General features: G+C 53.6%; 5 protein-coding genes across 5 annotated transcripts; 2 read left to right on the forward strand and 3 right to left on the reverse strand.

Moving 5' to 3' along the window:
• Positions 1–346: 346 nt before the first annotated feature.
• Positions 347–6,855, forward strand: ENH_00040670 (hypothetical protein, conserved; the record flags this gene model as incomplete). Its single annotated transcript, XM_013579851.1, has 9 exons — positions 347–1,090; positions 1,253–1,281; positions 1,425–2,106; positions 2,710–2,799; positions 3,032–3,186; positions 3,382–3,487; positions 3,744–4,652; positions 4,792–5,937; positions 6,394–6,855. 9 exons carry the CDS (start codon positions 347–349, stop codon positions 6,853–6,855), a joined length of 4,323 nt encoding a protein of 1,440 aa, XP_013435305.1.
• A 5,273-nt stretch (positions 6,856–12,128) lies between these two features.
• Positions 12,129–14,261, reverse strand: ENH_00040680 (hypothetical protein, conserved; the record flags this gene model as incomplete). Its single annotated transcript, XM_013579852.1, has 5 exons — positions 12,129–12,796; positions 12,890–13,126; positions 13,356–13,469; positions 13,634–13,777; positions 14,054–14,261. The coding sequence occupies 5 exons, from the start codon at positions 14,259–14,261 to the stop codon at positions 12,129–12,131; spliced, it is 1,371 nt and encodes a 456-aa protein (XP_013435306.1).
• A 153-nt stretch (positions 14,262–14,414) lies between these two features.
• ENH_00040690 (hypothetical protein, conserved) lies at positions 14,415–15,386 on the reverse strand (the record flags this gene model as incomplete). The annotated part of the gene is made up of 1 exon (XM_013579853.1): positions 14,415–15,386. The coding sequence occupies one exon, from the start codon at positions 15,384–15,386 to the stop codon at positions 14,415–14,417; it is 972 nt and encodes a 323-aa protein (XP_013435307.1).
• Positions 15,387–15,760: 374 nt separating this feature from the next.
• On the forward strand, positions 15,761–18,396 carry ENH_00040700 (hypothetical protein, conserved; the record flags this gene model as incomplete). Its single annotated transcript, XM_013579854.1, has 8 exons — positions 15,761–16,420; positions 16,620–16,737; positions 16,888–16,947; positions 17,171–17,241; positions 17,545–17,615; positions 17,759–17,817; positions 18,018–18,076; positions 18,346–18,396. The coding sequence occupies 8 exons, from the start codon at positions 15,761–15,763 to the stop codon at positions 18,394–18,396; spliced, it is 1,149 nt and encodes a 382-aa protein (XP_013435308.1).
• Positions 18,397–18,968: 572 nt separating this feature from the next.
• On the reverse strand, positions 18,969–20,357 carry ENH_00040710 (hypothetical protein, conserved; the record flags this gene model as incomplete). Its single annotated transcript, XM_013579855.1, has 3 exons — positions 18,969–19,072; positions 19,810–19,936; positions 20,280–20,357. The coding sequence occupies 3 exons, from the start codon at positions 20,355–20,357 to the stop codon at positions 18,969–18,971; spliced, it is 309 nt and encodes a 102-aa protein (XP_013435309.1).
• Between the last annotated feature and the right edge of the window lie 1,186 nt (positions 20,358–21,543).

The raw sequence follows: 21,543 nt of genomic DNA on the forward strand, positions 1-21,543 counted from the left end.
CGCCGACCTTCTGCGCGCAAACTGCAGCGAAAAGCTTCCCAAACCAAAACAAAGAAATACTTAAACAAATAATTTGATAAAATAAAAAGTCTGAAGTTTAAAAAGCCGCGGAAAAACCCCGGACACACCGCCCAGCTGCCACTGTTACCGTCGCTGCTGCTGGCGTTGCTGCTGCTGCTGCTCCCATGAAGTAACCGCCGGCAACTGCAGATCCAGCCTTAGCAGCAGCAGCAGCAGCAGCTGCAGTGGCAGCAACTTCTGCACCGACAACAAAACTAACAGAAGCAGCAGCAGCAGCAGCGGGACAGGGGCTCACCTCAGGTGGCGAGAATAGCAGGGAGCGGCAATGGACAGCGAGGAAGAAACGCTGCAGCAGCAGCAGCAGCAGCAGCAGCAGAGTCAAACGAAACAGCAGGGGCAGCAGCAGAAATCTCTTGTGCAGCGTCAGGAACAAAGCCGGCAGCAGGGGCCGTCACACCAACGGCAGGAAGAACAGCAACAAGAACAGCAACAAGGGCAGCAGCAGCCGCAGCAGCAGCAGCCGCAGCAGCAGCAGCAGCGTCACCAGCAGCAGAAGCTGGAGGTGCCGCAGCAACAACATCAAGCGCAGCAGCAGCAGCGTCACCAGCAGCAGAAGATGGAGGTGCCGCAGCAACAACATCAAGCGCAGCTGCGCGAGCAGCCGCAGCAGCAGCAGCAGCAGCTGCTGCTGCTGCAAACCAGAGCCGTCGAAGGGCCACCAGCTTCTCACCGTGTCTGTTTTTCGGAACCAGCAACAGCAGAAAGCCCAGCAGCAGCAGCAGCAACAGCAAGTACAGCAGAACAGAAGGGAGCAGCAGAGGTGGATGAGTGCGTCGCCGCCGCTGTGAAAGAGGCGCAACTCGCAGCAGCAGCTGCAGCAGCAGCAGCAGAAGCAGAAGCAGCAGCAGCAGCAGAAGCAGCCGCAGAAGCAACAGCAGCAGAAGAGGACGACGAAGATGAGGGGATGGACCCACAAGAAACCGACGCAGCTGCAGCAGCAGCAGATGCTGCTGCAGCGGCTGCAGCTGCCAGTGGGAGGCTTGACCTCTTCAGCGCCACAAAACTTACAGTTGTAAACCCTAAACCCTAAACCCTAAACCCTAAACACTATATACCATACTCCTTGAGCCCTAAAGCGTAGAATCTGAATTCTGCTTGCAGTAGCTTTAGCGTGATCACTGTTTATTATTTTGCAGCATACATTGCAGAGGGTTTAGGGTTTGAGGTTCAGGCTTTAGTTTTCAGGGATCAGGGTTTAGGGTTTAGCTTTTAGGGCTTAAGGCTCAGGGTTTAGGGTTTGCGTGTGAGCAGGAGTTGGGTGTAAGAAACGCAAGTTACCGCCTGCCGCCGACGAGGGCTAGCATGCGATCTGCACTTTCAAATTGCTGCTGCTGCCTGCAAAGGACGATATCCAGTTGCTGCTGCAGCGGCAGCAGCAGCAGCAGCAGCAGCAGCAGGGAGCTCGCTGCTGTCCGCCGTCTGCCGACTTCTGCTGCTACCATTCCTCCTGGCCCCGCCGGCAGCGCTGCGGACTGCTGCGCACCGTACACCGCTGCCTGCAGCAGCAGCAGCAGCAGCAGCAACAGGTTCTGCTGCTGCTGCAGCAGCCAAGAGGGGCGTCTCGTCCTCAGCAGCATCAGCTGCTGCTTTCCCTCCCACACAGTCACTTCTATACTGGGGGGCTCGGGCGCAGGAAAGAGCACATTTTTGTCTCTTGTGGCTGGGAGGCTCCGTCCATTGGCAACAGCTGCTGCGCCCACAGCAGCAGCAGCAGCAGCAGCTGCTGCTGCTGCAAGGGGTGCAGCAGCTGCAGCTGCATACGCGGGTGGCGACGGCTCTGCTGCGGGCGCAGAGCCTCGGCCCTCGCTGCAGCAGCAGCAGCAGCGGAGCAATAAAGAGAGAACAAGGACAAAGGGAGCAGCAGCAAGAACTACGGAGGAGCCGGTGCTGCTGCTGAACGGCGTGAAGGCCCCCAAGGCGTGGCGGCGGCTTGTGGGGTTCTGCCTGCAGCAGGACCTGCTGCTGCTGCAGCAGCTGTCGGTGCAGCAGACGCTGCTGCTGGAAGCGAAGCTTCGGATGGGCAGAGTCTGCAGCAAGAGCCAGCGAAGGGAAAGAGTCGAAAAAGTTATACAGATGATGAACCTAGAAAAGTACATGCCCGCGGCTGCTGCTGCTGTTGCTGCTGCTCATACTGCTGCTCCGTTGGTGTTGTCGCTGCTGCTGCTGCTGCTGCTCATACTGCTGCTCTGTTGGTGTTGTCGCTGCTGCTGCTGGGATTACTGCTGCTTTTGGTTATCTTATCGCGGTTGTTGCTGCTGCAGTTGCTGTCCCACTGTTGCCACGATTATTAATGTTCGTACTACCACTGGTGCCGATGCTGAAGAGCTGTTGCTGTTGCTGTTGCTGTTGCTGCTACTGCGGTTGCTGCTGTTGCTGCTGTCGGCTGCTGGAGAAGACATGAGCAGCCGCTGATGTTTCTACCCCTGCTACCCATAATGATAGTGTTTTTTTCTGCTACTACTGCTGCTGCTTCTGCCATTGCTGCTGCCATTGCTATTGCTGCTGCTGCCGCTATTGCTGCTGCTGCTGCTGCTGCTGCTGCTTTCTGTCGACCCACTTGCGCATGCACCAAATGCGCTCTTCTGGCTTGAGGGTTTAGGCTTTATGGTTGAGGGTTTGGGGCTGCAGGGTGTATGTACAGGTGCAGACACACTGTTGTGGGGTCGCCGTTCTCACGCGGGCTCTCTGGAGGCGAGCGAAGAAGGCTTTCGGTGGCCTGTGAGTTGCTGCTGCCAAAGCCCCTGCTGCTTCTCGACGAGCCTACCAGGTCTGCTGCTGCTGCTGCTGCTGCTGTTGGTGCTGCTGCTGTTGGTGCTGTTGCTGTTGTTACTACTGTTGCTATTGTTGTTGCTGCCGCTGCTGTTCTAGGTTTTGTTGCTGCTGCTGCTGCCGAGGACTAAGTTTTTGTAGTGATGCTGCAGCGGTTGTTGTGGCGGAATGTGCTGGCTAGGATATCGTTGCCGGTGGTGCTGCTTCCTGTTTGACTGCTGCTGCTGCTGTAGCTATTGTTGCTGCGGCGTTTGTTGCTGCTGATATTATTGCTGCGGTTGCTGCTGTTGTTTCTAATACTGCTGCTGTTGCTGCTGTTCCAGTCGGGCTTACGCGGTAAGTGCTTCTTGCGCTTCCTTTTCCTTGCTGGTGGTGTTGCTGCTGGCTTGCTTTTGCTGCTGTTGCTGCTGCGCTCCCGTGCTGCGGCTGTTAGGGTTTGGAAGGGCCGGTCAACTTGCAGCAGCAGCAGCAGCAGCAATAACAAATTTTTTGTTCTTTTTGCCTGTGCGTTTATTACTTTGTCTTTTGCAGCGGCCTCGACGCAGCAGCAGCGTCGCATCTGCTGCGGCTGCTGCAGCGCGTAGCAGCAGAAAACGGCACAACAGTTATCTGCACTATTCACCAACCCTCTCCACAGGTGAGCCCAAAACCCTAAACCCTAAAGCGTAAACCCTAATTGCTAACCCTAAACCCTAAACCTAGAACTCAATCCTAAAGCCATAACGTGGAGTTCTAAGCCCTGAACACTAAACTCTAAGCCCTAACTCCTAAATATGAAATACTCAACCCTAGAAGGGCGAGGTGGGGGTGTTCAGGGTCTAGGGCTTAATTTGTAAGACCTAAACTTTATTGGGGGTTTGGGCTAGGGTTTAGGGTTTGCTGCTTGCCTTCAGCTGTTCTTATCTTTCGGGAGGGTCCTTTTTCTAGCGGAGGGTCGTTTGGTCTTCTGCGGGAAGCCACAGCAGCTACGAGCGTACGAGGCAGTGCTGCTGCAGCAGCCCACCGCTGCTGCTGCTGCTGCTGCTGCTGCTGCGAGTGACGCTGGCCGCCGCCTAGACGATGGCGCTTATGCAGCTGAAGCAGAAGGCCCCGGCGAAATAGCAGAAGCCGCAGAAGCAGCAGAAACAGCAACAGCAACGCCGCCCGACTGCTGCGTAGCTGAGCACTTTTTAGAACTTGCTTGTGGAGTGGGGGCTTTCCGCACCTATCCTATATTGGTAGCTCATTTGCAGAAGCTGCTGCTGCTGTTGCAGCAGCAGCAGCACCAGAATTTGATGCAGCAGAACCAGCTGCACCAGCGCCGGCTGCACCAACCTAGCAGGAGCAGCAGCAGCAGCACCTGCAGCAACAGCAGCGAGCTGCTGCACTTTGCTGAAACGGAGGGACTGATATGGCAGATAGAACACCTCCTACAGCATCAGCAGGAGTTGCTGCTGCCAGAAACAGATAAGAAACACCACGGAGCAGCGAAAATTGCAGAAGTCCTTGACTTAATTTTTCGGGTGTACAGACACCCCAAGGCTCTTGTCCTGAGGGACGACTTTCAGGCAATAGCTGATGCTGCTTCTGCTGCTGCAAGTGCTGCCGCTGGTGCTGCTGTTGATGCTGCTGCTTCGGCGGTTCTTTCTCCCGTGGGCAGTGCTACGGCAGCACAAAACGCAGCAGCAGCAGCAACAGCGACAGAACCAGCAGCAGCAGCAGCACTGACGCTGCACCAGTCAGCAATGGAGGCAGCGGGGACTATCAAGGGAACCTTAAGTGTGGACGAGGGCAAAAACGAGAAAGAAGAATATCTTTCAGCAGTACGTCGGGTTCAGGGTTTAGCTTTAGGGTTTAGGGTTTAGAGTGTTATGTTCAAGTGGTGGGAGTTGGGGCTGGGGATTCAGAGAGAGGGGTTTAAGGGTTGGTGAAGGGTTTACTTACGATTGTGGAGTGCATCAGAGATCAGCATCTCCGGCTGCATTACCAGTGGATGAGGCAGCAGCAGCAGCACCAGCAGTGGACGCAGCAGCAGCCGGAAGTGCAGCAGCAGGCCCTCTCTTGCAGCAAGTGTCTGTGCAAAGGGTGCCTTCGACCGAAGCAAGACGAGCTGCAGCAGCAGCAGCAAGGTCAGCAACAAGTGCACCATGCCGTCGTCGGGAGCTAATAGCTGCAGCAGCAGCCATAAAGGCGGCGAGCAGCCCTTTGCTGCAGTTCGAGGTGCTGCTGCAGCGGCAGCTTATCTCGGAAGCAAGAGGCACAGCAGCAGCAGCCGATCTAGCACAGGCGCTGCTGCTCGCACTTATAGTAGGATCTCTTTACTTCAAGCGTATGGCCGACTACACCACAGACGGACTGCATGAAAGGCTGGGTCTGCATCGGCTTCTGCTGCTGCTGCTGCTTTTGTTACTTTTTCTGCTGTTGGTTGCTGCTGCTGAAGCTCTTGCTCTATTCGCATTGCAAAAGTTGAAGAGTTCTACTGCCTTTGCTGCAACCGTTCCCGCGGCTGGTGCTGCTGCTCTTGCCATTGCTGCTGCTGCTGCTGTTATTCGCATTGGAGAAGTTGAAGAGTTCGCTGCTGTCTTTGCTGCAACCGTTCCCGCGGCTGGTGTTGCTGCTCTTGCCATTGCTGCTGCTGCTGCTGTTTTTGTTGCTAATGAAGCAGTTGCTGTTGCTGTGCGGCGGCTTTCGAGATGGTTTTTGCTGCTTCAGCTGCTTCTGTTGCTGCTGTTGTTGCGGCTCTCGCAGCTGCTTCTGCGAGAGCCGCAGCAACTTCAGCTGCTGCCGGTGTTGCCTTTATCGTCTCTGCTGACAGCTGCAGATCCATCTCTCATATACCGGGTCATTCTTCTGCCTTTTTGTCTTTCTCGTGATGCAGCGCTGCTGTACTTTCTCTGCAACTACCACCTGTTCTCTCCGGCATTTACGTCGCTCAATGCTTTCCCTGCGATTCGCGCCGCAGCAGCAGCGGGCAGCAGCAGCAAGCTCTTCAGTGCGGCCACGTTTCTTGCTGCTGCTACTTGCGCAGAGCTGCTGCTGCAGCTCGTCGCGCCCTTCATCATGCTGCTGCTCCTCCACGCCCTAGTTGCATGGCCTGCAGACGCCCTCGTATTTCTAGCAAGTCGCTGCTGCGTGCAGCTGCAGCTGCTGCTGGTTCAGCTGCTGCTGCAATAACTGCCGCTGTTGCAGATGCTCCTAATTATGCTTGTGTAGATAGACTGCGTGCTGCGTGTGCCGCTTCTTTTGTTGCTGCTGCAGTTGCTGTTGCAGCTTATTTTTTTGGCTGCTGCACCTGCTGTTGCTGCTTGTTTTTCCTCGCTCGGTGCCTCCCACCGCCTTTGGCGTTTTGTCTGCCGTCTTCGCCATTTCCATTTTTGTCCTCTGACTATATCTCTGCCTCTTTCTTCCTGTAGCTGTTTCCTCTTCTGTCTGTTTTGTCTCTCGTTTTGCCTGCTGGCTGCGTGCGGCTTCTTGTCTTGGTCGTAAACGAAAGCCACAGCAGAAGTAAACGCCAAAGGCACCTCCAGCTCCTAGCGAGTGACTTTTCTTGCCGCTTTGCTGCAGGGCGTGTGGCTGTCTCTGCTGCTGCTGACAGTTCTGGCGTCGTCTCTGGGCCAGTTCATTGCCGCGTTTGCAGGCAGCAACCACCGGCTTGCTGCGCTGCTGCTGTCTGTCGCGCTGATCTCCCTGACCCTCGTCGGGGGCTTCTACGTTTCGATTGCTTTGCTGCCGCCTTGGGTCAAGTGGCTCGTTTATCTCTCCCCAGCAAATTACGCAGTTCCAACGCTGCTGCATGTCACCCTCAAAGGGCATACCATCGCCTGCAGCAGCAGCAGCAGCAGCAGGAGCGGCAGCAGCATAGGGAACACCTGCGACGACAAGCCGCTGACTGCGGCAGACATTGCAAGCCAACTCTCGCTCGGGCTACCAGTCGCCGCCAACGTTTGCATCTTACTTTTGTTTCTTGTGACAGTGAAGATTGCTACACTTCTTCTTCTCAGAAAGAGGCTCCAAATACAAAACTAGGTTTGCTCCTGTTGCGATTGCTGCCGTTACAGCTGCGGGAATTGTGCTGCGGGAATTGTTTTCTGCCGCTGCAGCTGTTGCTGTTGCTGCTCAAGGCTCGGCTTCCGCAGTCTAAATTTTTGCCTGGCGACAGCTCTCCACAAATGAGAAGCGGCAGCAACCAGGCAGCACATGCAGCGGCAGCAGCAGCGAAGGGGTAGCACGCAGTACAAGAGCAACAGCACCAGCGATGTGCTGGAGTGTGTGGCTTTTCGGTGCTTTTGTGCATCTTACTCCTTGCAATGTGGGTTAAGTTGTACCTCTCTGGAAGCCTCAAAATAAGCCCGAAACTTCAAGGCAACTTTTTGGAATTTACTGCCGTTTCGTAACCTTGTTTTCTAATTTATACCAACAGCTATGAAAACAGACACGTTTAGACGAAATCAAAAACAGCACCAGCTAAACTAAGCAACGCATTGTGTCTCAGCGCAGATTTAGACCTTGTCCACGCAGCCGACGTTTACAGCCAATTCCCGGCATTTATGCATCAGCGCACCAGCAGCAGTAGGGGGGCTATCTTCTCTACAAATGAGTGGCACGCTTGGATTATTTGGTGCTCGATTACAACTGTCAGTTGGAATGAACTGGAATCACGGTGCCAGAAAGCAGCAGCAGCAGTAGCAAAAAGTAAAAGGCAGCTGCAAGCAATAGAAGCAACACACAGTAGACGGCTACGACGGCAACACGCAGCAGCAGGCAGCAGCAGGCAGCAGCAGGCAGCAGTAGGCAGCAGCAGGCAGCAGCAGGCAGCAGCAGGCAGCAGCAGGCAGCAGCAGGCAGCAGCAGGCAGCAGCAGCAGCAAAGAGCGTGTATTAGCACGTATCAGCAGTAAGCGGCAGAAGCAAGCAGCAGCAGTAAGCGACAGCACCAAGAAGCGGCAATACGGAACCGCAACAAACAGCAGCAGCCGGAAGTAGCATGAAGCAGCAGCAGCGAGCAGCAGCAGCCAGCAGCCCCACCACCCTGCAGAAGCAAGAGGCAGCAAACAGCAGCAGCATCAAGTAGCAGCAAGCAAAAGCAGTACCACGTAGGAACAGCGCGCAGCAGCCGCAGCAGCACGCAAGAGTAAGCAGCAGAAACAGCAGCAACTAGCAACAGCAGCAAACAGCAACAAGCAGCATCAAGAAGCAATAGCAAGCAGCAGCAGCAGCAGGACCAGCCAGCACAAGCAAGAAACAACAGCAGGGAGCAGCCGCAAACAGCAGCACCACGCAGCAGGAAGAATAAGCAAAAAGCAGCACCGAGCAGAAGCAGTAGTACCCAGCTACAGGAAGCAGCAACAACAGACAGCAACTGCCAGCAACAGCAAAAGGCTACACCAGTGAGAAACCCCTGGGTGTTAGGTGGTTTCTTCACTTTCGTAACTGATGAAGCGATTCCTGCATTTCTAGATGCCATTATCATATGTTACTTCATCGGCTGCAGCAGCTGCTGCAAGACTGGGTACGAACTCCCATTGAGCGAAAACAAATTGACTGCAGCAGGTGTCGCAAGCTAAGTGTCACTCTGATTCCCACATTCTGCAAACGTCTACGTTTTGCCGTTTTTCTTTTGGTCCTTATGCTAAGCACATCTCAATAGAAAGGGAAGTTCTACTGCTGCTGTAGTTGGTGCTGATTCTGCTGTTACAACTGCTTCTTCTGCATAAGTTGCTGCTGAAGCCACTGCTGCTGAAGTAGTTTCTACGGATGCTGCAAATGAATGTGCTACAGTTGTCAAAACTAGTGCTGCGCCCATTAATGCTTCAGCAATTGCAGATTCTCCAGCCGCTGCCCTTGCTAGCCTCTGCTGCTCCTCCAGCAGCAGCAGCAGCAGCAGCGACTGAAAACACAACGGTAGCAGCAGCATCAATGGCACCTGCAGCATCTGAAGTGAGCAGCAACATTTCGCCCGAAAAAAATGAAAGATGAGCAGCAGCTGATTCACGGCATTTGGCAGCGTATGAGGCAATGACTGCCGCCAGGGACTATGAGGCAATGACTGCCGCCAGGGACAGGAAGAAGAGAGAAAGCAAATGCGGGCATTCCAGGGGCACTGTACATCATGCGAGAGCGGAAAGCGTAGGGTCGTTTTCCGGGGGAGTTTCAGGCAAACCGTTGTTGCCGTTGGCGCGGAAAAGTGCATCAACAGTGGCACGAACAGCAATAACAATTGTCACAGCACCGCATTAATCGAACCAGTCGGCGTCACAGAAAACATTAGGAGAGCTCTAACAAAACCACGGAGAGTCCTTTCACAAGCCATTTCGCCGGGAAACTTACCACGTCAGCGTGCATCTCACTTGTATGGCTAACTCTGCTTGGCTCGTTGGTTTCGCCAATGAGGGCTAGGATGGCATGCCAGAAGCAATGAAGGAAGGAGCATGCGCTACCGTTAATCGAGCGCTACTGTTAATTGATCTTTCTCCAAAACAATGGCCGAAAAATGGCCTAGGAGTTGAGCGACCAACACCGCTGTCCAGGTGGCCATTTTCTCCAGTAGATGACTCAAAATCTCGCCTCCTGTGCCGCCATGCGCTCCTGATGGCAGGGAATAGAAAGTACTCTTGGGCAGGCTTACGAAATAAGGTTTCCCTTTCCGTGTCATTGGTAGCTGTTGCTGGCTATTGCAGTCGTCATGAAAATCGACAAGATACAAAGGCTAGGAGATAACGTCTAACTAACACTAGCAGCTGCTGCAAACTAAAAGGAGGTGAGATGTGGGCACTCGTAGCTTGTCTGCTTTTCGGAGAATGACACCTGATAATCCATTGTGAATGAATGCCACAAGTAACCACGGCTACAGTGGCATGACAACCCTGCCTCTTAACGGCTATCCTGCAACTGTGGCCATTAATGGTGTCGCTAGTTTCGTTGCTACACCTGAAGATAGACGCTGATTCAACGAAAGCCGAATATCTTCAAAATTCCTTTTATTCAGAGAGTAGGCCATTCCTTTGGCAGACAGCTGCCTCTGTTGCAGCAACAACGCACACACTGATTGATGGAAACCACGAGCAGACAAGAATGCCGCAGATACAGGACCAAACTCCAAGGAGCTCTCGTTTGTGTGGCTATAACCGCTGTTGTTTTACTTGCGAAATTGAGTTGCAGAATGACACAAATAAATTACGTGAAGAATCACTTAGCACAGCGCAGTAACTCTTGCTGCCATAGCGACCACACCACCCCGGCTGCCTCTTCATGCCACGCCAGAAACTCATGAAACCTTCAGGGGAGAACACGACAAATAAGATCACGGCGCAAATGTACGCGCCTGAAATCAGCGCCATTGGTTAAAATTGCCGTCCTTGAAGCAGCACCATCAGCGGCAGATATTGCAGCACTACCAGCTGGAATCGCATCCGCACCAATGCACCACCCTTTGAAGCAGATGCCTGTGCAGAGTGTGCAATTGACGAAGGAGTGAAGAGCCACATCAGCAGGATCAGCAGCTTCAGGAACAGCTCCAGCAAGAAATTGCCGGGAGGTACTGGTAGAAACAGCAACTGCTGCAGTAAAGTCATGCAGCAGGACTCTGCTGCTGCTCGGCGTGCACCCGTAGATGCAGCTAATATCCAAGAGATGCGGCACCTAATTTGTCGTAAGCGTTCGCATATCCGCGAAACCAGTGATGCAAACATCGGTACGGATGCGTGTGCCGAAGAAAAGGGGAGAAAAAAGCGAAAAGCAGTGAAGGCCAGCACGTCATTACGGAATTAGAGGGCCCTCGAAGAATATTCCCTTTAGTACAGGGAAGCCCGAAAGTCCATTCATAATCCTATGTGGAGGTTGGAGGTCGCCTTGAGATTTTGACTGGCCAGATCAAAGGCGGTTTCACTCCAACTGTTTTTCTTCTTCATCATTCATCTCTGGACCGTCTGCAATATACATCCCCTTTTTAATTCTTCGTCACTCAGCTAACTTTTCTGAAGATGTTTAGATTGCAGCAGAGTCACGAAAGAGATACAAGGGCGAGCTAATTCTAGCTTTCACTGTCTCTTCGAAGCTTGTCACCTAGTTCTACGCTGTCTACTACTGTCTCTTCATGCCTTTTCATTTTGACTTCAGAATTCCCAAGCATATGGCTACTAGTATCCTCACACCAACTCCAGAGCCCAACGCCCCGAAGTTTCCAGCCCTCACAGCTCTTATAAGCCCTATTGTATGCTTCCCCAAGGTTCCAAGCAAACGATCAGGTGGCTCTTGCGGGCCTGTGCCTGCTTAAAGTGCTGTTAGGATGGCCTGGCAAGCAGTCCCATACTGGCCCTCTCGGGATATTCTTGAGACGCTTGCACTAGCGCTTCGGAAAATCCCTCAGTCTGTTCTGAAGTCCGAGAACAGTATCCTTTCGCGCGAAGCTTGGGAACGCGCTGAAACGCAATGTCGGCATCCGATGAAGAGCTGCAAACAGACTCATGAGGGTCCCCATAGGCTCATCTGAGGCCTCTCAGAGGCCTTTCCAAATTTGTTTGGGGATCTTGTAGAGGCCTTTTTCGTGGGTCGCAAAACGGCCTCACAAATCCCCGTGGGGCCTCAAGAGCCACTTAAAGTTGCCGTGATGGCCAACCGTTGGGAGGGCCTCCTTCAAGAGACCCGTGTACGGCGTGGTTCCGTGGGTCCCGTAAATCTTGAGGCCCATTCCAGAGCAACTCCGTCGAGGCCACTCTGGAAAGCCCAAAAATGCCGAAGAAAGCCCTTCTGAAGGTCCTTTGGAGGCCCTTCCGTGCTCCTCTAGGGACCAGTGGGGTCCCCGAAGGCCTTTGCCTCGAAGCGAGATGGGCAATAAGACTTCTAACATTCTTAGGCAATAAAGGGGGCACTGTTGCTGTTTGTGCAGTTGAGCGCAGTTCAAACCAAGCAGATAAGCATGTGTATATATGTGTATGTGTATATTTATATATTTACATTGCGCAAATATGCATATATATTAATGTCTGTATGTATGCACACATCTCTCCAGGTATGTGTACCATATACATAATTTCTAAATATCCACGAATATACACACAAATGTTTACATGTGTATGAATATATATATACGTATATCTATATATATAAGCATACACAAATATATATATGCATATATACATGCACTGCATGTATTTATTAAAGCAACACACATGCACCAAGCGACAAGGATGGCCACCCTAACCCAAACATGTAAACGCACAATCCAGCATAAACCCGGCAAATGGCTGGAAGCGCGAAACCAGAACCAAGACCCTCAGCCCTAAACCCTAGGGCCTGTCGTGCTCAGGGGAAGGGAAGGGCCTGCTCTGAGTACTGATAGGTGTAGGGCGGAGAGGAGTATACATCTGGCTCTCCTACATTTGTGCGAGTTTCTCGGTCGATATAATCCAGGATCTGAAGGACCTCGTGGTCAACTTGCTGCTGCTGCTGCGGGCTCTTGTTGCTGCTTTTGCTGCTGCTGCTGCTGCCTCGGCTTCGCCTGCCGTTGCGCCCTCCCCCACGGATGCGCCGTTGAGGCGCTACAAAGAACAACCCCACCAGGAGCACCAGCACACCAACGGAAAGCTTTGCCAAACGCGGTCTGAGGTCTATGTGGAGCTCCTCTTCCTGCTCTGCTGTAGCTGCTTCTGTTGTTAAAACTCGTGGTGATTCTGTGGCCGTCGCGGCTGCTGTTCTCGGGGGTGTGGAGCAAAGGGGTGCTGTTGCGGCCTTCGCAGCAGCCGCCTTTCGAGCTGCTGCAGCTTCTGCTTCCTGTCTTGCTGCTGCAGCAGCTGCGTTGCTTGCTGCAGCTGCTATTTGGCTGTCCCGCATCCTTCGGTGCGCCAGCAAATTTTCGCGCAACCCAAAAAGCCCCTTATTCCCATAAATGCTGCTTCTCGACGCTGCTGCTGCTGTGGGTGCTGCCTTTGCTGTTCTGAGTGGCGCGTCGTGCCCATGCGCATGATTCTCCGCTGAGATCACACCCCAAACCATGCATTTTCAGTCTTAAACCTCATTCTAAAAGCTCTAAATCCTATGTGGTGAATCCTTACCCGTAAGCTCACATCTTTGGATTATGAAGGGTATAGCTTCGTCCGATGCTACTGGTCCTATTCCTGCGTCTGCTGCTGCAGCAAAGGTGAGCTGGCACTGCGTTGGGCCCACAGAAACATGCAAAGGAGTGAAGCCCGCTGCTGCTGCTGCAGCAACAGAAAGAGAGTCACGTGCGTCAACTTTAAGTTCCACTTTAGATATTGACGAAGCAGCAGCTGCCTCCCGCAGAAGAACGAGGAGCTCCGTTTCTAAAACTCACAAATTCGACAACCCACGATATACGCCCTTAACCCTACGCAGGGTCACCTGCCACAGGCTAAACCATAGGCCATAAGTCCTACCCCGAAGCCCTAACCCGCGAACGATGAAGAGAAGCCAGCGCGCTATTCAAGAATTATAAACTGAGCTGTTGCGCCCTATCAAACGCTGGTGAATCCGCTACGGACTAACGTATAACGTTAAGGGGCTAAAATGTACCCATTGCTTGCTTATCCTCCCCAAATGAGAGAACAACAGCACCCAAAACCTCCTTTTCAGAGTTAGGCATGGCAGCAGCCACTGCCCCGACAGCCACTCCTTTTTCGTCAAGCGCTGCACGCAAACCCTACAGCCTAAGTTCTTGACCTTAAACCCTGAGCCCTAAACCCCAAGTCAGGTGTCTCGCTCCCGCCTCAGTTCTACGGTTTGACATGAGGCTCCACCTGGCTTTTAACCTCATATATTAAGGCCCACGGACTTCAGGGCTCAGGACCAACCTATAAAGGATATGGGCGACTCCTCTAGCAGTGAATCGTGCAGCAGCTGCGGCTCGTCCTGTTGATGCTGCATTTGCAGCTTCAATTTTCGCCGCGTCTTCTCGTCAGCCTTCTTCCAGGCAACAGTCCTCAGTCCAAGCCGTTCTGCAGTCAAGCCCGAGACCCTTAGCATGAAGATAGCGGGGCCTTGAACTCGCCAAAGCCTTAAACCCTAAACCCAGAAACGTGTTTCTTAAGCCACCTGCTACGTCACCTGTTCTGCACTAGAGGAATAGGACTTAGCTAGCGCTCAGGGTTTACGGTCTCGTGTTAAGGGTGGACTTTTCAGCTACATTCCACGAACTGGTGCACATCAGCTCATCAGGCTTCGTGGCCGCGGCCATAGGGTTTAAGGCTTTAGCTCCAGGGTTTAGTGTTCACTTGTGGGTTTCTGGAGCTCTCTGAGAGCCGGCGTTGCCGCCCAATGCAACTCTGCGCCTTCTCCCCAAGCCGTAAAAGGAAAGCGTATACTAACTCCCGATAAAGAAAACGAAGACGAGACAAATGAACGGAGCAGAGAAGTGTCTGAAGCTGCGCACGCGCCTGAGACGCGAGAGGCCCGCTCAACCCAAGCCTCCTCCAGAAACATTCGCAGCAAGGCACTCCCTGCAAACACAAACCCTAGAGCCAAACCCTGAGCCACCAGCCCTACACCTTTCTTGTGGCTGTGGGAAACGCCTCTGGTTCGGGGGCTTCAGTGGCGCATGCGAGTTGTTACGCGTTAGGGTTTAGAGTTCAGCTTCTACGACTTGCCTGTCTGGGCGCTTCCATCAGTGAAGATGCTGGTGATTTCTGCTTTCTCTCCGTGTATAAAGCCGAAAAGAGTTCCCTTCGTCTCCACTATGGTTCTTCTGCCTCTTTTGCTGCTGCTGCTAGCAGCAACCACAGCAGCAGCAGCAGTAGCAGGCCCAGCTCCTGCTGCTGTGGCTTGGGTGGCGGGAGCAGGCGCTCGCGGCACATCAAATAGTTCCCTCTCTGCTGCTGCTTCTGCTTGCACAGAATCCTCAAGTGCCACCTCTGGGCCGCTGCTAGCTGTCGCAGAGGTGTTGTCATCAGAAGCGGCTGGCGCTGTTGCTGCTGCTGTTTCTTCTGCCGGCTTTGTTTCTGCTGCTGAAGCAGCTGCTGCTGCTTCTGAGCCTACTGGCGTTGCCTCAGTCGTTGTCTCTGTTGATTCCGTCGCTGATTCTCGTGTAGTTTCTTCCGTTAGAGCTGCTGCGGTGGCTCTTGCTGCTCCTTTTGTTTCTCCTGCCTCCATTGCTTCTGTTGACTCCACATCAACAGTTATCGAGACCCAAACGGCGTTCGTCTCTTCGGGTCCCCTAAACTTGGAGATCCTTAAGTAGTGCTTGACCTGCTGCTGCTGCTGTTGCTGCTGATGCTGCTGCTGCAGTTGCTGCTGATGGTGCTGCTGCAGTTGCTGCTGATGCTGCTGCTGGTGTTGCTGCTGCTGCGTGTCCTTCGTGCCCTTGCTGCTGCCAAGAAAGAACTGGGTGGGTTGTGGCCCCGATTGTGCGAAAGCCGGGCAACAGCAGCAGCACAGGCAGCTCAACAGCAACAACAGCACCGGCAACCTGCTCCCGCTACTACTGCCGCGTTTGCTGCTGCGCCGGCCGTTGCAGCAGAGGCCGCTGCAGCAGCTGGTAGCGCTAGAGAGGGTGCTTCTACTGCGCCTATTGCTGCTACTGCTGTGGCAGCTGCTGAGGAAAGCGAACATCTTGGCTAGCGTGTGGGGCCAGATGGCCCCTCTCCGAGCAGGCCCATTCAAGCACAGCGGCCAGAACCTAAACCCTAAACCCTAGAACCTGAACCTCAAACCTTGATCCATGAAATACAGAGTCACAAGCACGCATGAAAATTTCAAAAAAACCATCTTGAAGGAAGAGAGCACAGAGGCAAAAGTGAGGCTCCTCTGTTGGGTCGATGCTCGGGGCTGGGTCACAGTCCCTAAACTCTATTCCTACAGACTGAAACCCCAAACCCTAAACCCTGAACCATAGGATCTAAACCTTTACGAGGGCTTTAATCCTATGAGCGGTTGTATCAAGCCCAAACCCAAGACATTTCTATGATGGAGACGGCAGCCCGCAAATGTGGCGATTCCCATTGCGAGGGTCTAGAGTTTCTGTGGGGATCGGGCTGCAAACCCTAGACCGTAAACCTTTGACTAAGTCCATAGTTGCAGTCTACAAGATCCTCCAGACCCCAAAGCTCCACAGACACATCCCATACACTCCCTTCTGCAGCGCAGCAGCAGCCCAGGTCAACAGGGAGCCGCAAAGGAGCAGCAGCAGCAACAGCAGCACGAGGGCCAGCAGCAGGTACTGGCAGGACGTCAGTACTTCTACTGGAACCGACATAAACAGCAGTGGCGCGCAGGGCAACCGCCGCCGCACCAGCAAATTCAGCAGCGGCCGGGACCCCGACAGCAGCAGCAGCAGCAGCAGCAGCCGAGGCAACCCTCGTCTGTCGCTTTTTTACAAGGACGTCATCTCTCTGTCTTCTTCTCAAGAGGTTCTTTCTTTCGCAAACAGAATAATCGCATCTTACGCTCTGAATAGACACGACTTGCTGCTGCTGCTCCAGCAGCTCGCAGTCCTGCAGCACGTACGCAGCAGCAGCAGCAGCTTCAACGCTTTCTGGATTAGAGCAGCAGCAGCTTTGCAGGCGCACAAAACGGATGCACACCTTCTGCGCCTCTCTTTTCTCTACCTTGCAGACGCCAAGTGCGCCAACGCCGTGGTTGACCTCGTAAGCGCTAAACCCTAAACCCTAAATTATTGTGCAAAGTGGAGGCCCGAGAAGAGTCAGCGCCCACAGCCATGGCCAGCAGCAGCAACAGCAACAGCAGCAACAGGGCGTGGATTAACACTTTGTGAGTACTGCACGAAGACTTGATGCTTTGGGGCCTGGACTCTTAGGCTTAGGGGGCTGCTGCTGCTGTGTTCAGCTGCCTCTGCTGCACCCGCATGTGGCGACGTTCACTGTGCTGGAGCTGTCGGACATATTTTGGCGCTTTTCTGTCCTCTCTCTTTCCTTACAGCGTGCTGCTGCTGCTGCTGGCCAATACAGGGTCTCTGCTTTCAAAGAAGAGTTGCTGCTGCAGCTGATGCGCAAGCACAATGTGCTGCAGAAACAGCTGCAGCAGCAGCCAGAGCAGCGGCAGCTGGTGCCGCAGCAGCAAATACTGCTGCTGTACAGGCTGTTGTACGGCGCAGCGAAATTAAAAATTAAATTCGACGACGCACCAAAGCTCTTTCAACTGGTTGTCGACAAAGGCACGCCATTCCCGAGGGTTTAGGGTCAAGGGTTTAGGGTTTTAGGGTTAAGGGGTGGAGGCTCTAGGGTTTTAGGATTTGTGAGGTGGCCCAGTGAGGTTTCTCGTGGGCGGGAGCCGCTTCCTAGTGTTCTGGGGAAGGTTCAGGCGCTTAGAGTTTAGAGGTCCCAATAAGAGTCAAGGGTTATTCTTCAGTTCTTTGAGACTAGGGTTTGTGCGTGCAGCATGTGAGGTGCTGGGCCGCGTCGAAGCCTCCGAGGGATTAGGGTTTAGGGTTTTCTCTCCCTCACAGACTGTGCGGGTGGTTTGGGCTGCGGCGGCCCTGCAGGCCCCAAACCCTAAAGTTTTTGAGCTGGCGAGAACGCGCATTCTTGTAATGCTGAACCCTAAGATCTGAGTTGAATTGCGCAGCTGCACTGCTGCAGCTGCATGGCTTCATTCAGGGGTTCTGGCGACTCCTGGACTATCTCGGTGATTCATGGTCTAGGGTTTTGCAAAAGCTGCCAACTGCGAAAACTCAGACCCTGAAGATGCTCGTGGTGTGGGCAGTGGCACCACAGCAGAGATCTAAGGTTTGGGGTGTGGCTTGTGTGCGCAGGGGTGCGTCGACGACTTGTCATTCGAAGAAATTCAAATTCTGCTGCAAGTCTTTGAGGCGATTGGAATGGCGTAAACCCTAGCCACTGGCCTCTTAAAACCTAAACCCTTGGAAACGCCTAACAGCAGCTGTCAAGAGGGAGCGGAGGGTACGCGCTAGAAACCAAAGACGCAAAGAGGGCTTATGGCTTTGGGTTTGGTGCATTATTGTTCAGAGATCCTGCATTCACTGCGACACTTCAAACGGAGCTGCAGCGCATCGCCACTTTGACTGGTGGGCTATTTCTATGTTTTCAGCTTTTCAAGGTTGAATGCCGAATTCAGGGTTCGGGTTATAAGGCGCAGGCCTCAGCGTTATTGGCTGTGGTCCTCGTGTCTCATCCCCCACACGCCTGTAGGTGCTGCGTACGCGGTGGGGGGTGCAGGGCCACATTTAGGGCGCAGACTTGGGGGTTTAGGGTTTGCGTTTTATAGGGGGTCACTCGAATACCGCAGCGCCACGCCGGAAGAAGTTTAAGACGAAAGAAAAGAGGGTAAGACGATGTGTCTTACCAGAGCATAGGATTCAAGGTTTAGCATGGGCATTCGCTGTTGCTGCTGCTGGTGCTGCTGATGCCGGTGCTGCTGGTGAGGCTGCTGCCGCTGCCGCTGCAGCTGCTCTGCACTGGCTCGGTTCTATTTACCGCTCCTTTTTGCAAGACAGGTGCGATGCACCACCAGCAGACTGCCAAGCAGCATCATCCCTTAAGCCCACAACTCGCAACAGCGCCGGCAGCAGCAGCTGTGCACTGCTGGCGTGCAGGTATCAATGACAGACCCTCTCCCGTCCTACTCACCAAACCGCAAACCCTAAACCCTCAGCCTCGAGCCCCTTTTTACCGCTTGAGCTAGGAAAGTCTGCTGCAGCAGCAACCCCGTGAAGCTGCAGTGTACGTTTAGCTTGCAGCGGGTTCTTCCCATCCCTTCCGAAAGGAAGAATCAATTCCATTTGAATATTTTTCAAAAAAAACAAAGGCTTCAAAGGAAGAAGTCCTGCTAGAGTTAGGGGCTCTTTGCATGCACCAAGCAGTCCCCTTTCAAATTTTAAGCTAAAAAGTCCTGCTGCCGCTGCCGGTCTTGCGGTTGCTACTGCTGTTGCTGCTGGGACAGGAGTATTCAGATGTGCTGTTCCTTATCTACTACAGATAAACCAGCCGCGGCTGCTGCAGCACTGGTTGCAGCAGCACCATTGCTTACTGCAGCAGTAGCCAGCGTGGCAGCGGCTGCACCTGGAGCTACTCTGCTGCCGCAAAAATTGCTGATACAGCAGCTGTATAGAAGCTGCTGCAGCGGACACTGTTGTGACAAGTGCTGGTGCTGCCACAGCAAAGTCTGCTGCAGCGAAAGCCGCTGCCGCAGCCTCAACAGCAGCACGGTTGCTACTGCTTACGAGTCTGTCGAAGTGTCGCTGCTTTCGGACGTCTCCCTCTCGCTGTCCTCGACAGCATCAAAGCACGCCACATTCTCGCGCATGCGTTGTGTCCTTGTTCCTGCACGCCAACGCAAACCCTAAACCCTAAACCTGCTGCCGTCAATGGCTGCTATGATGGAGGGCCGCAGAGGTGGAACAGAAAAAACAGGAAACAGGAGCTGCAGGGGCTAACAGCCACGGGATGAAAAGCAAAGCAACTCAAAGTGAGCCGAGATCTGCGGGTCAGAAAGAGGCAAATGCTCAAGGCCAAACTGCTTAATCTTTTCCTCCTTGGGACAGCGAAAGGGCATGCAAAGGGCATGGTGAGGCACGTATACTAATGGGTGAGGAGCCAACCGAGGCCAATTATATTCAGCCGCAAACAGATAATGAGACACAGAAAAGGCGAACTGGCGGGGACGCATAAGCCCAAAGAGAGCAGCACAGGGACCGGACAAGCCGGTGAAGAGCGCGAGGAAGCGACACAAAAGTGGACAAACGAAGCAGCCAATGGGAGAGAAGAGTTTAAGTCGATAGGCAGAGGGCACGCATTGTGAGAGGCATGAAGCCCCACTGAGAGCCGGGAAGGCGTAGAGGGCAGGGCAAACGAAGAGAAAATTAAAGGGCAAAAGCTACGGGCAGAGAAGTCCGCAGAAAGCGGAAAAATGGAGGTTCAGGCGAACAGCTGCACAAAGCTGAATGGAGGCAAAAGCCCCTTCAACAGCGTTGGGTTCTTGCGCTCAAGGCTCTTTCGCCGAGCGCAGGAATACAGCAATGTTGAAGGGGCCTTCGCTTTTTAAGAGCAGTCACACTCACCGTGGGTGGTCCACCTGCCGGCGCACTCGTCGTACTTCACCACAATGAACTCCTTCAAAGGATACGAGACCCTCCGCACGCAGCCCGAGACGCTCTGGAAGGCCCCGCGGAAGGCTCTGCCGAGGACCTGCAGCGGCAGCGAACGCCGGCAAGCAGGGAATCAACAGCAATGGCCACAGAAATGAAATACCAAATCAAATGAAGTAAAATCATTCAACAGCGGGCATTCAACGCGCAGAAACAAGCATACTAGCGTGCAGCTAGCTGCCAGACAGATGTGGCTGCAGTTTAGTTCAGAGGCTTGCGAGGCAACAGCAAGCCAGCTCGTGCAGCGGGACTCTCGGGGCGGCTGATAACTGCGCTGCGGCGGCCGCAGCAGCCGCATCGCAGCACAGGACGGGCCGCCGGCAGCAGCAGCAACATAAGCGGCGGCAATAACAGCAACAGCAGCAGGAGCAGCAAGGACGAACCGCCAGTCCGTCTAGCATGCGCTCCACTGTCTCTTGACAGGCCGTTGGCCGCGCGCCACCGCCTCCAGCATCACTCATTGTCCCGTTGCTGCTGGTGCTGCTGCTGTTGCTGCTGCTGTTGCTGCTACTGCTGCCGTTACTCGCTGGCGGAGCTTACAAAGATGGCCGCTGGGCATCTGAAAACCACTGCAGCAGCAGCGCAGCAGAACAGGTAAAGCCAAACTCATCGAGGCTGCCTTAATGTACCAACACCTGCGGAGAGGGTGAAAAGAATGGCACACTGCTCTGCGACCGGTGGTGCTGGGTCAGTCGCTGCGGCAGTGGCTTGTTATGTGGGCGAGGGCTCCTCACAGTTACTCCTCTCGCTGCTTGTTTTGTGGATTGTGCAGTTATAGTCGGTTCACTATGGGCGGAGAGCTACTTCTGTTGCTTAGCTTGCTACGGGTAAGGCTTCTGCCGGTGCTACTGCGTGGCTTTCTCTCCGTTGTATCTGCTGCAGTTGCACACACGGGATTATTTCTAGTCCTTATGTTTTGTGCATTAATTACATTTACTGCAAATGCCATTTTAATTATCCAATTACCTTTTCAGCGTGGAGCTCCGTTTGTGGCGAGTCGGCTGCTGGCCGCGGCGATCTTCGCCTGTAGGCCTTTTGGTCAGCCCCAGGGCGGAACCAAATAAGGCGAATTGGAGAAGACGAAAGATCAAATCGGAAAAATAAAAATGCAACAACCAGAAAATGTGTGCATGCAGGGAACAACACAGTGCGCTTGTGTGTCACCGCACAAGTCTCTCTCGACAGAGCCTCCCTGGTGGCTGCAGGGGGGTCGATCTGCTCCTTTTGTCGTCACTCCAAGGTCAAAAGCATGAATTTGTTTGCAGACTCAAAAATATGCAAAACTGGAACGGAGAACAACTGTTGGTGTAGCCAACAGCTACCAAAGGTGCTTTGGCGAGTGCTGCGGGAGTCTGCCTTGAGTGCAAGTGCTGCCGCGATTAACTACCGCGGCGCCAAGTGCTTGTTCTCCCCCGGCTGCCGCTTTAGTCACGCATCAAAGAAAATTAGTCTAGAAGATAAGCCAATCAAAGGCTTTCGAGCACTTTATATGGAGAATATAAGGGGTTTTCGCCCAGAGGCTGTGCCAGCCCCAACTCGACCACTGGAGTTAACGAACTGTCAGCTTATGATGTCCACACAGCAGAAAACCAGATACATGTTGAGTATGTAATTGAACGGTTAAATATACGATTGATGTTCCAGTCT

Source organism: Eimeria necatrix, genomic scaffold (assembly GCF_000499385.1).
Source record: "Eimeria necatrix Houghton genomic scaffold, Enh_scaff2, whole genome shotgun sequence".
Taxonomy (NCBI): Eukaryota; Apicomplexa; class Conoidasida; order Eucoccidiorida; family Eimeriidae; genus Eimeria; species Eimeria necatrix.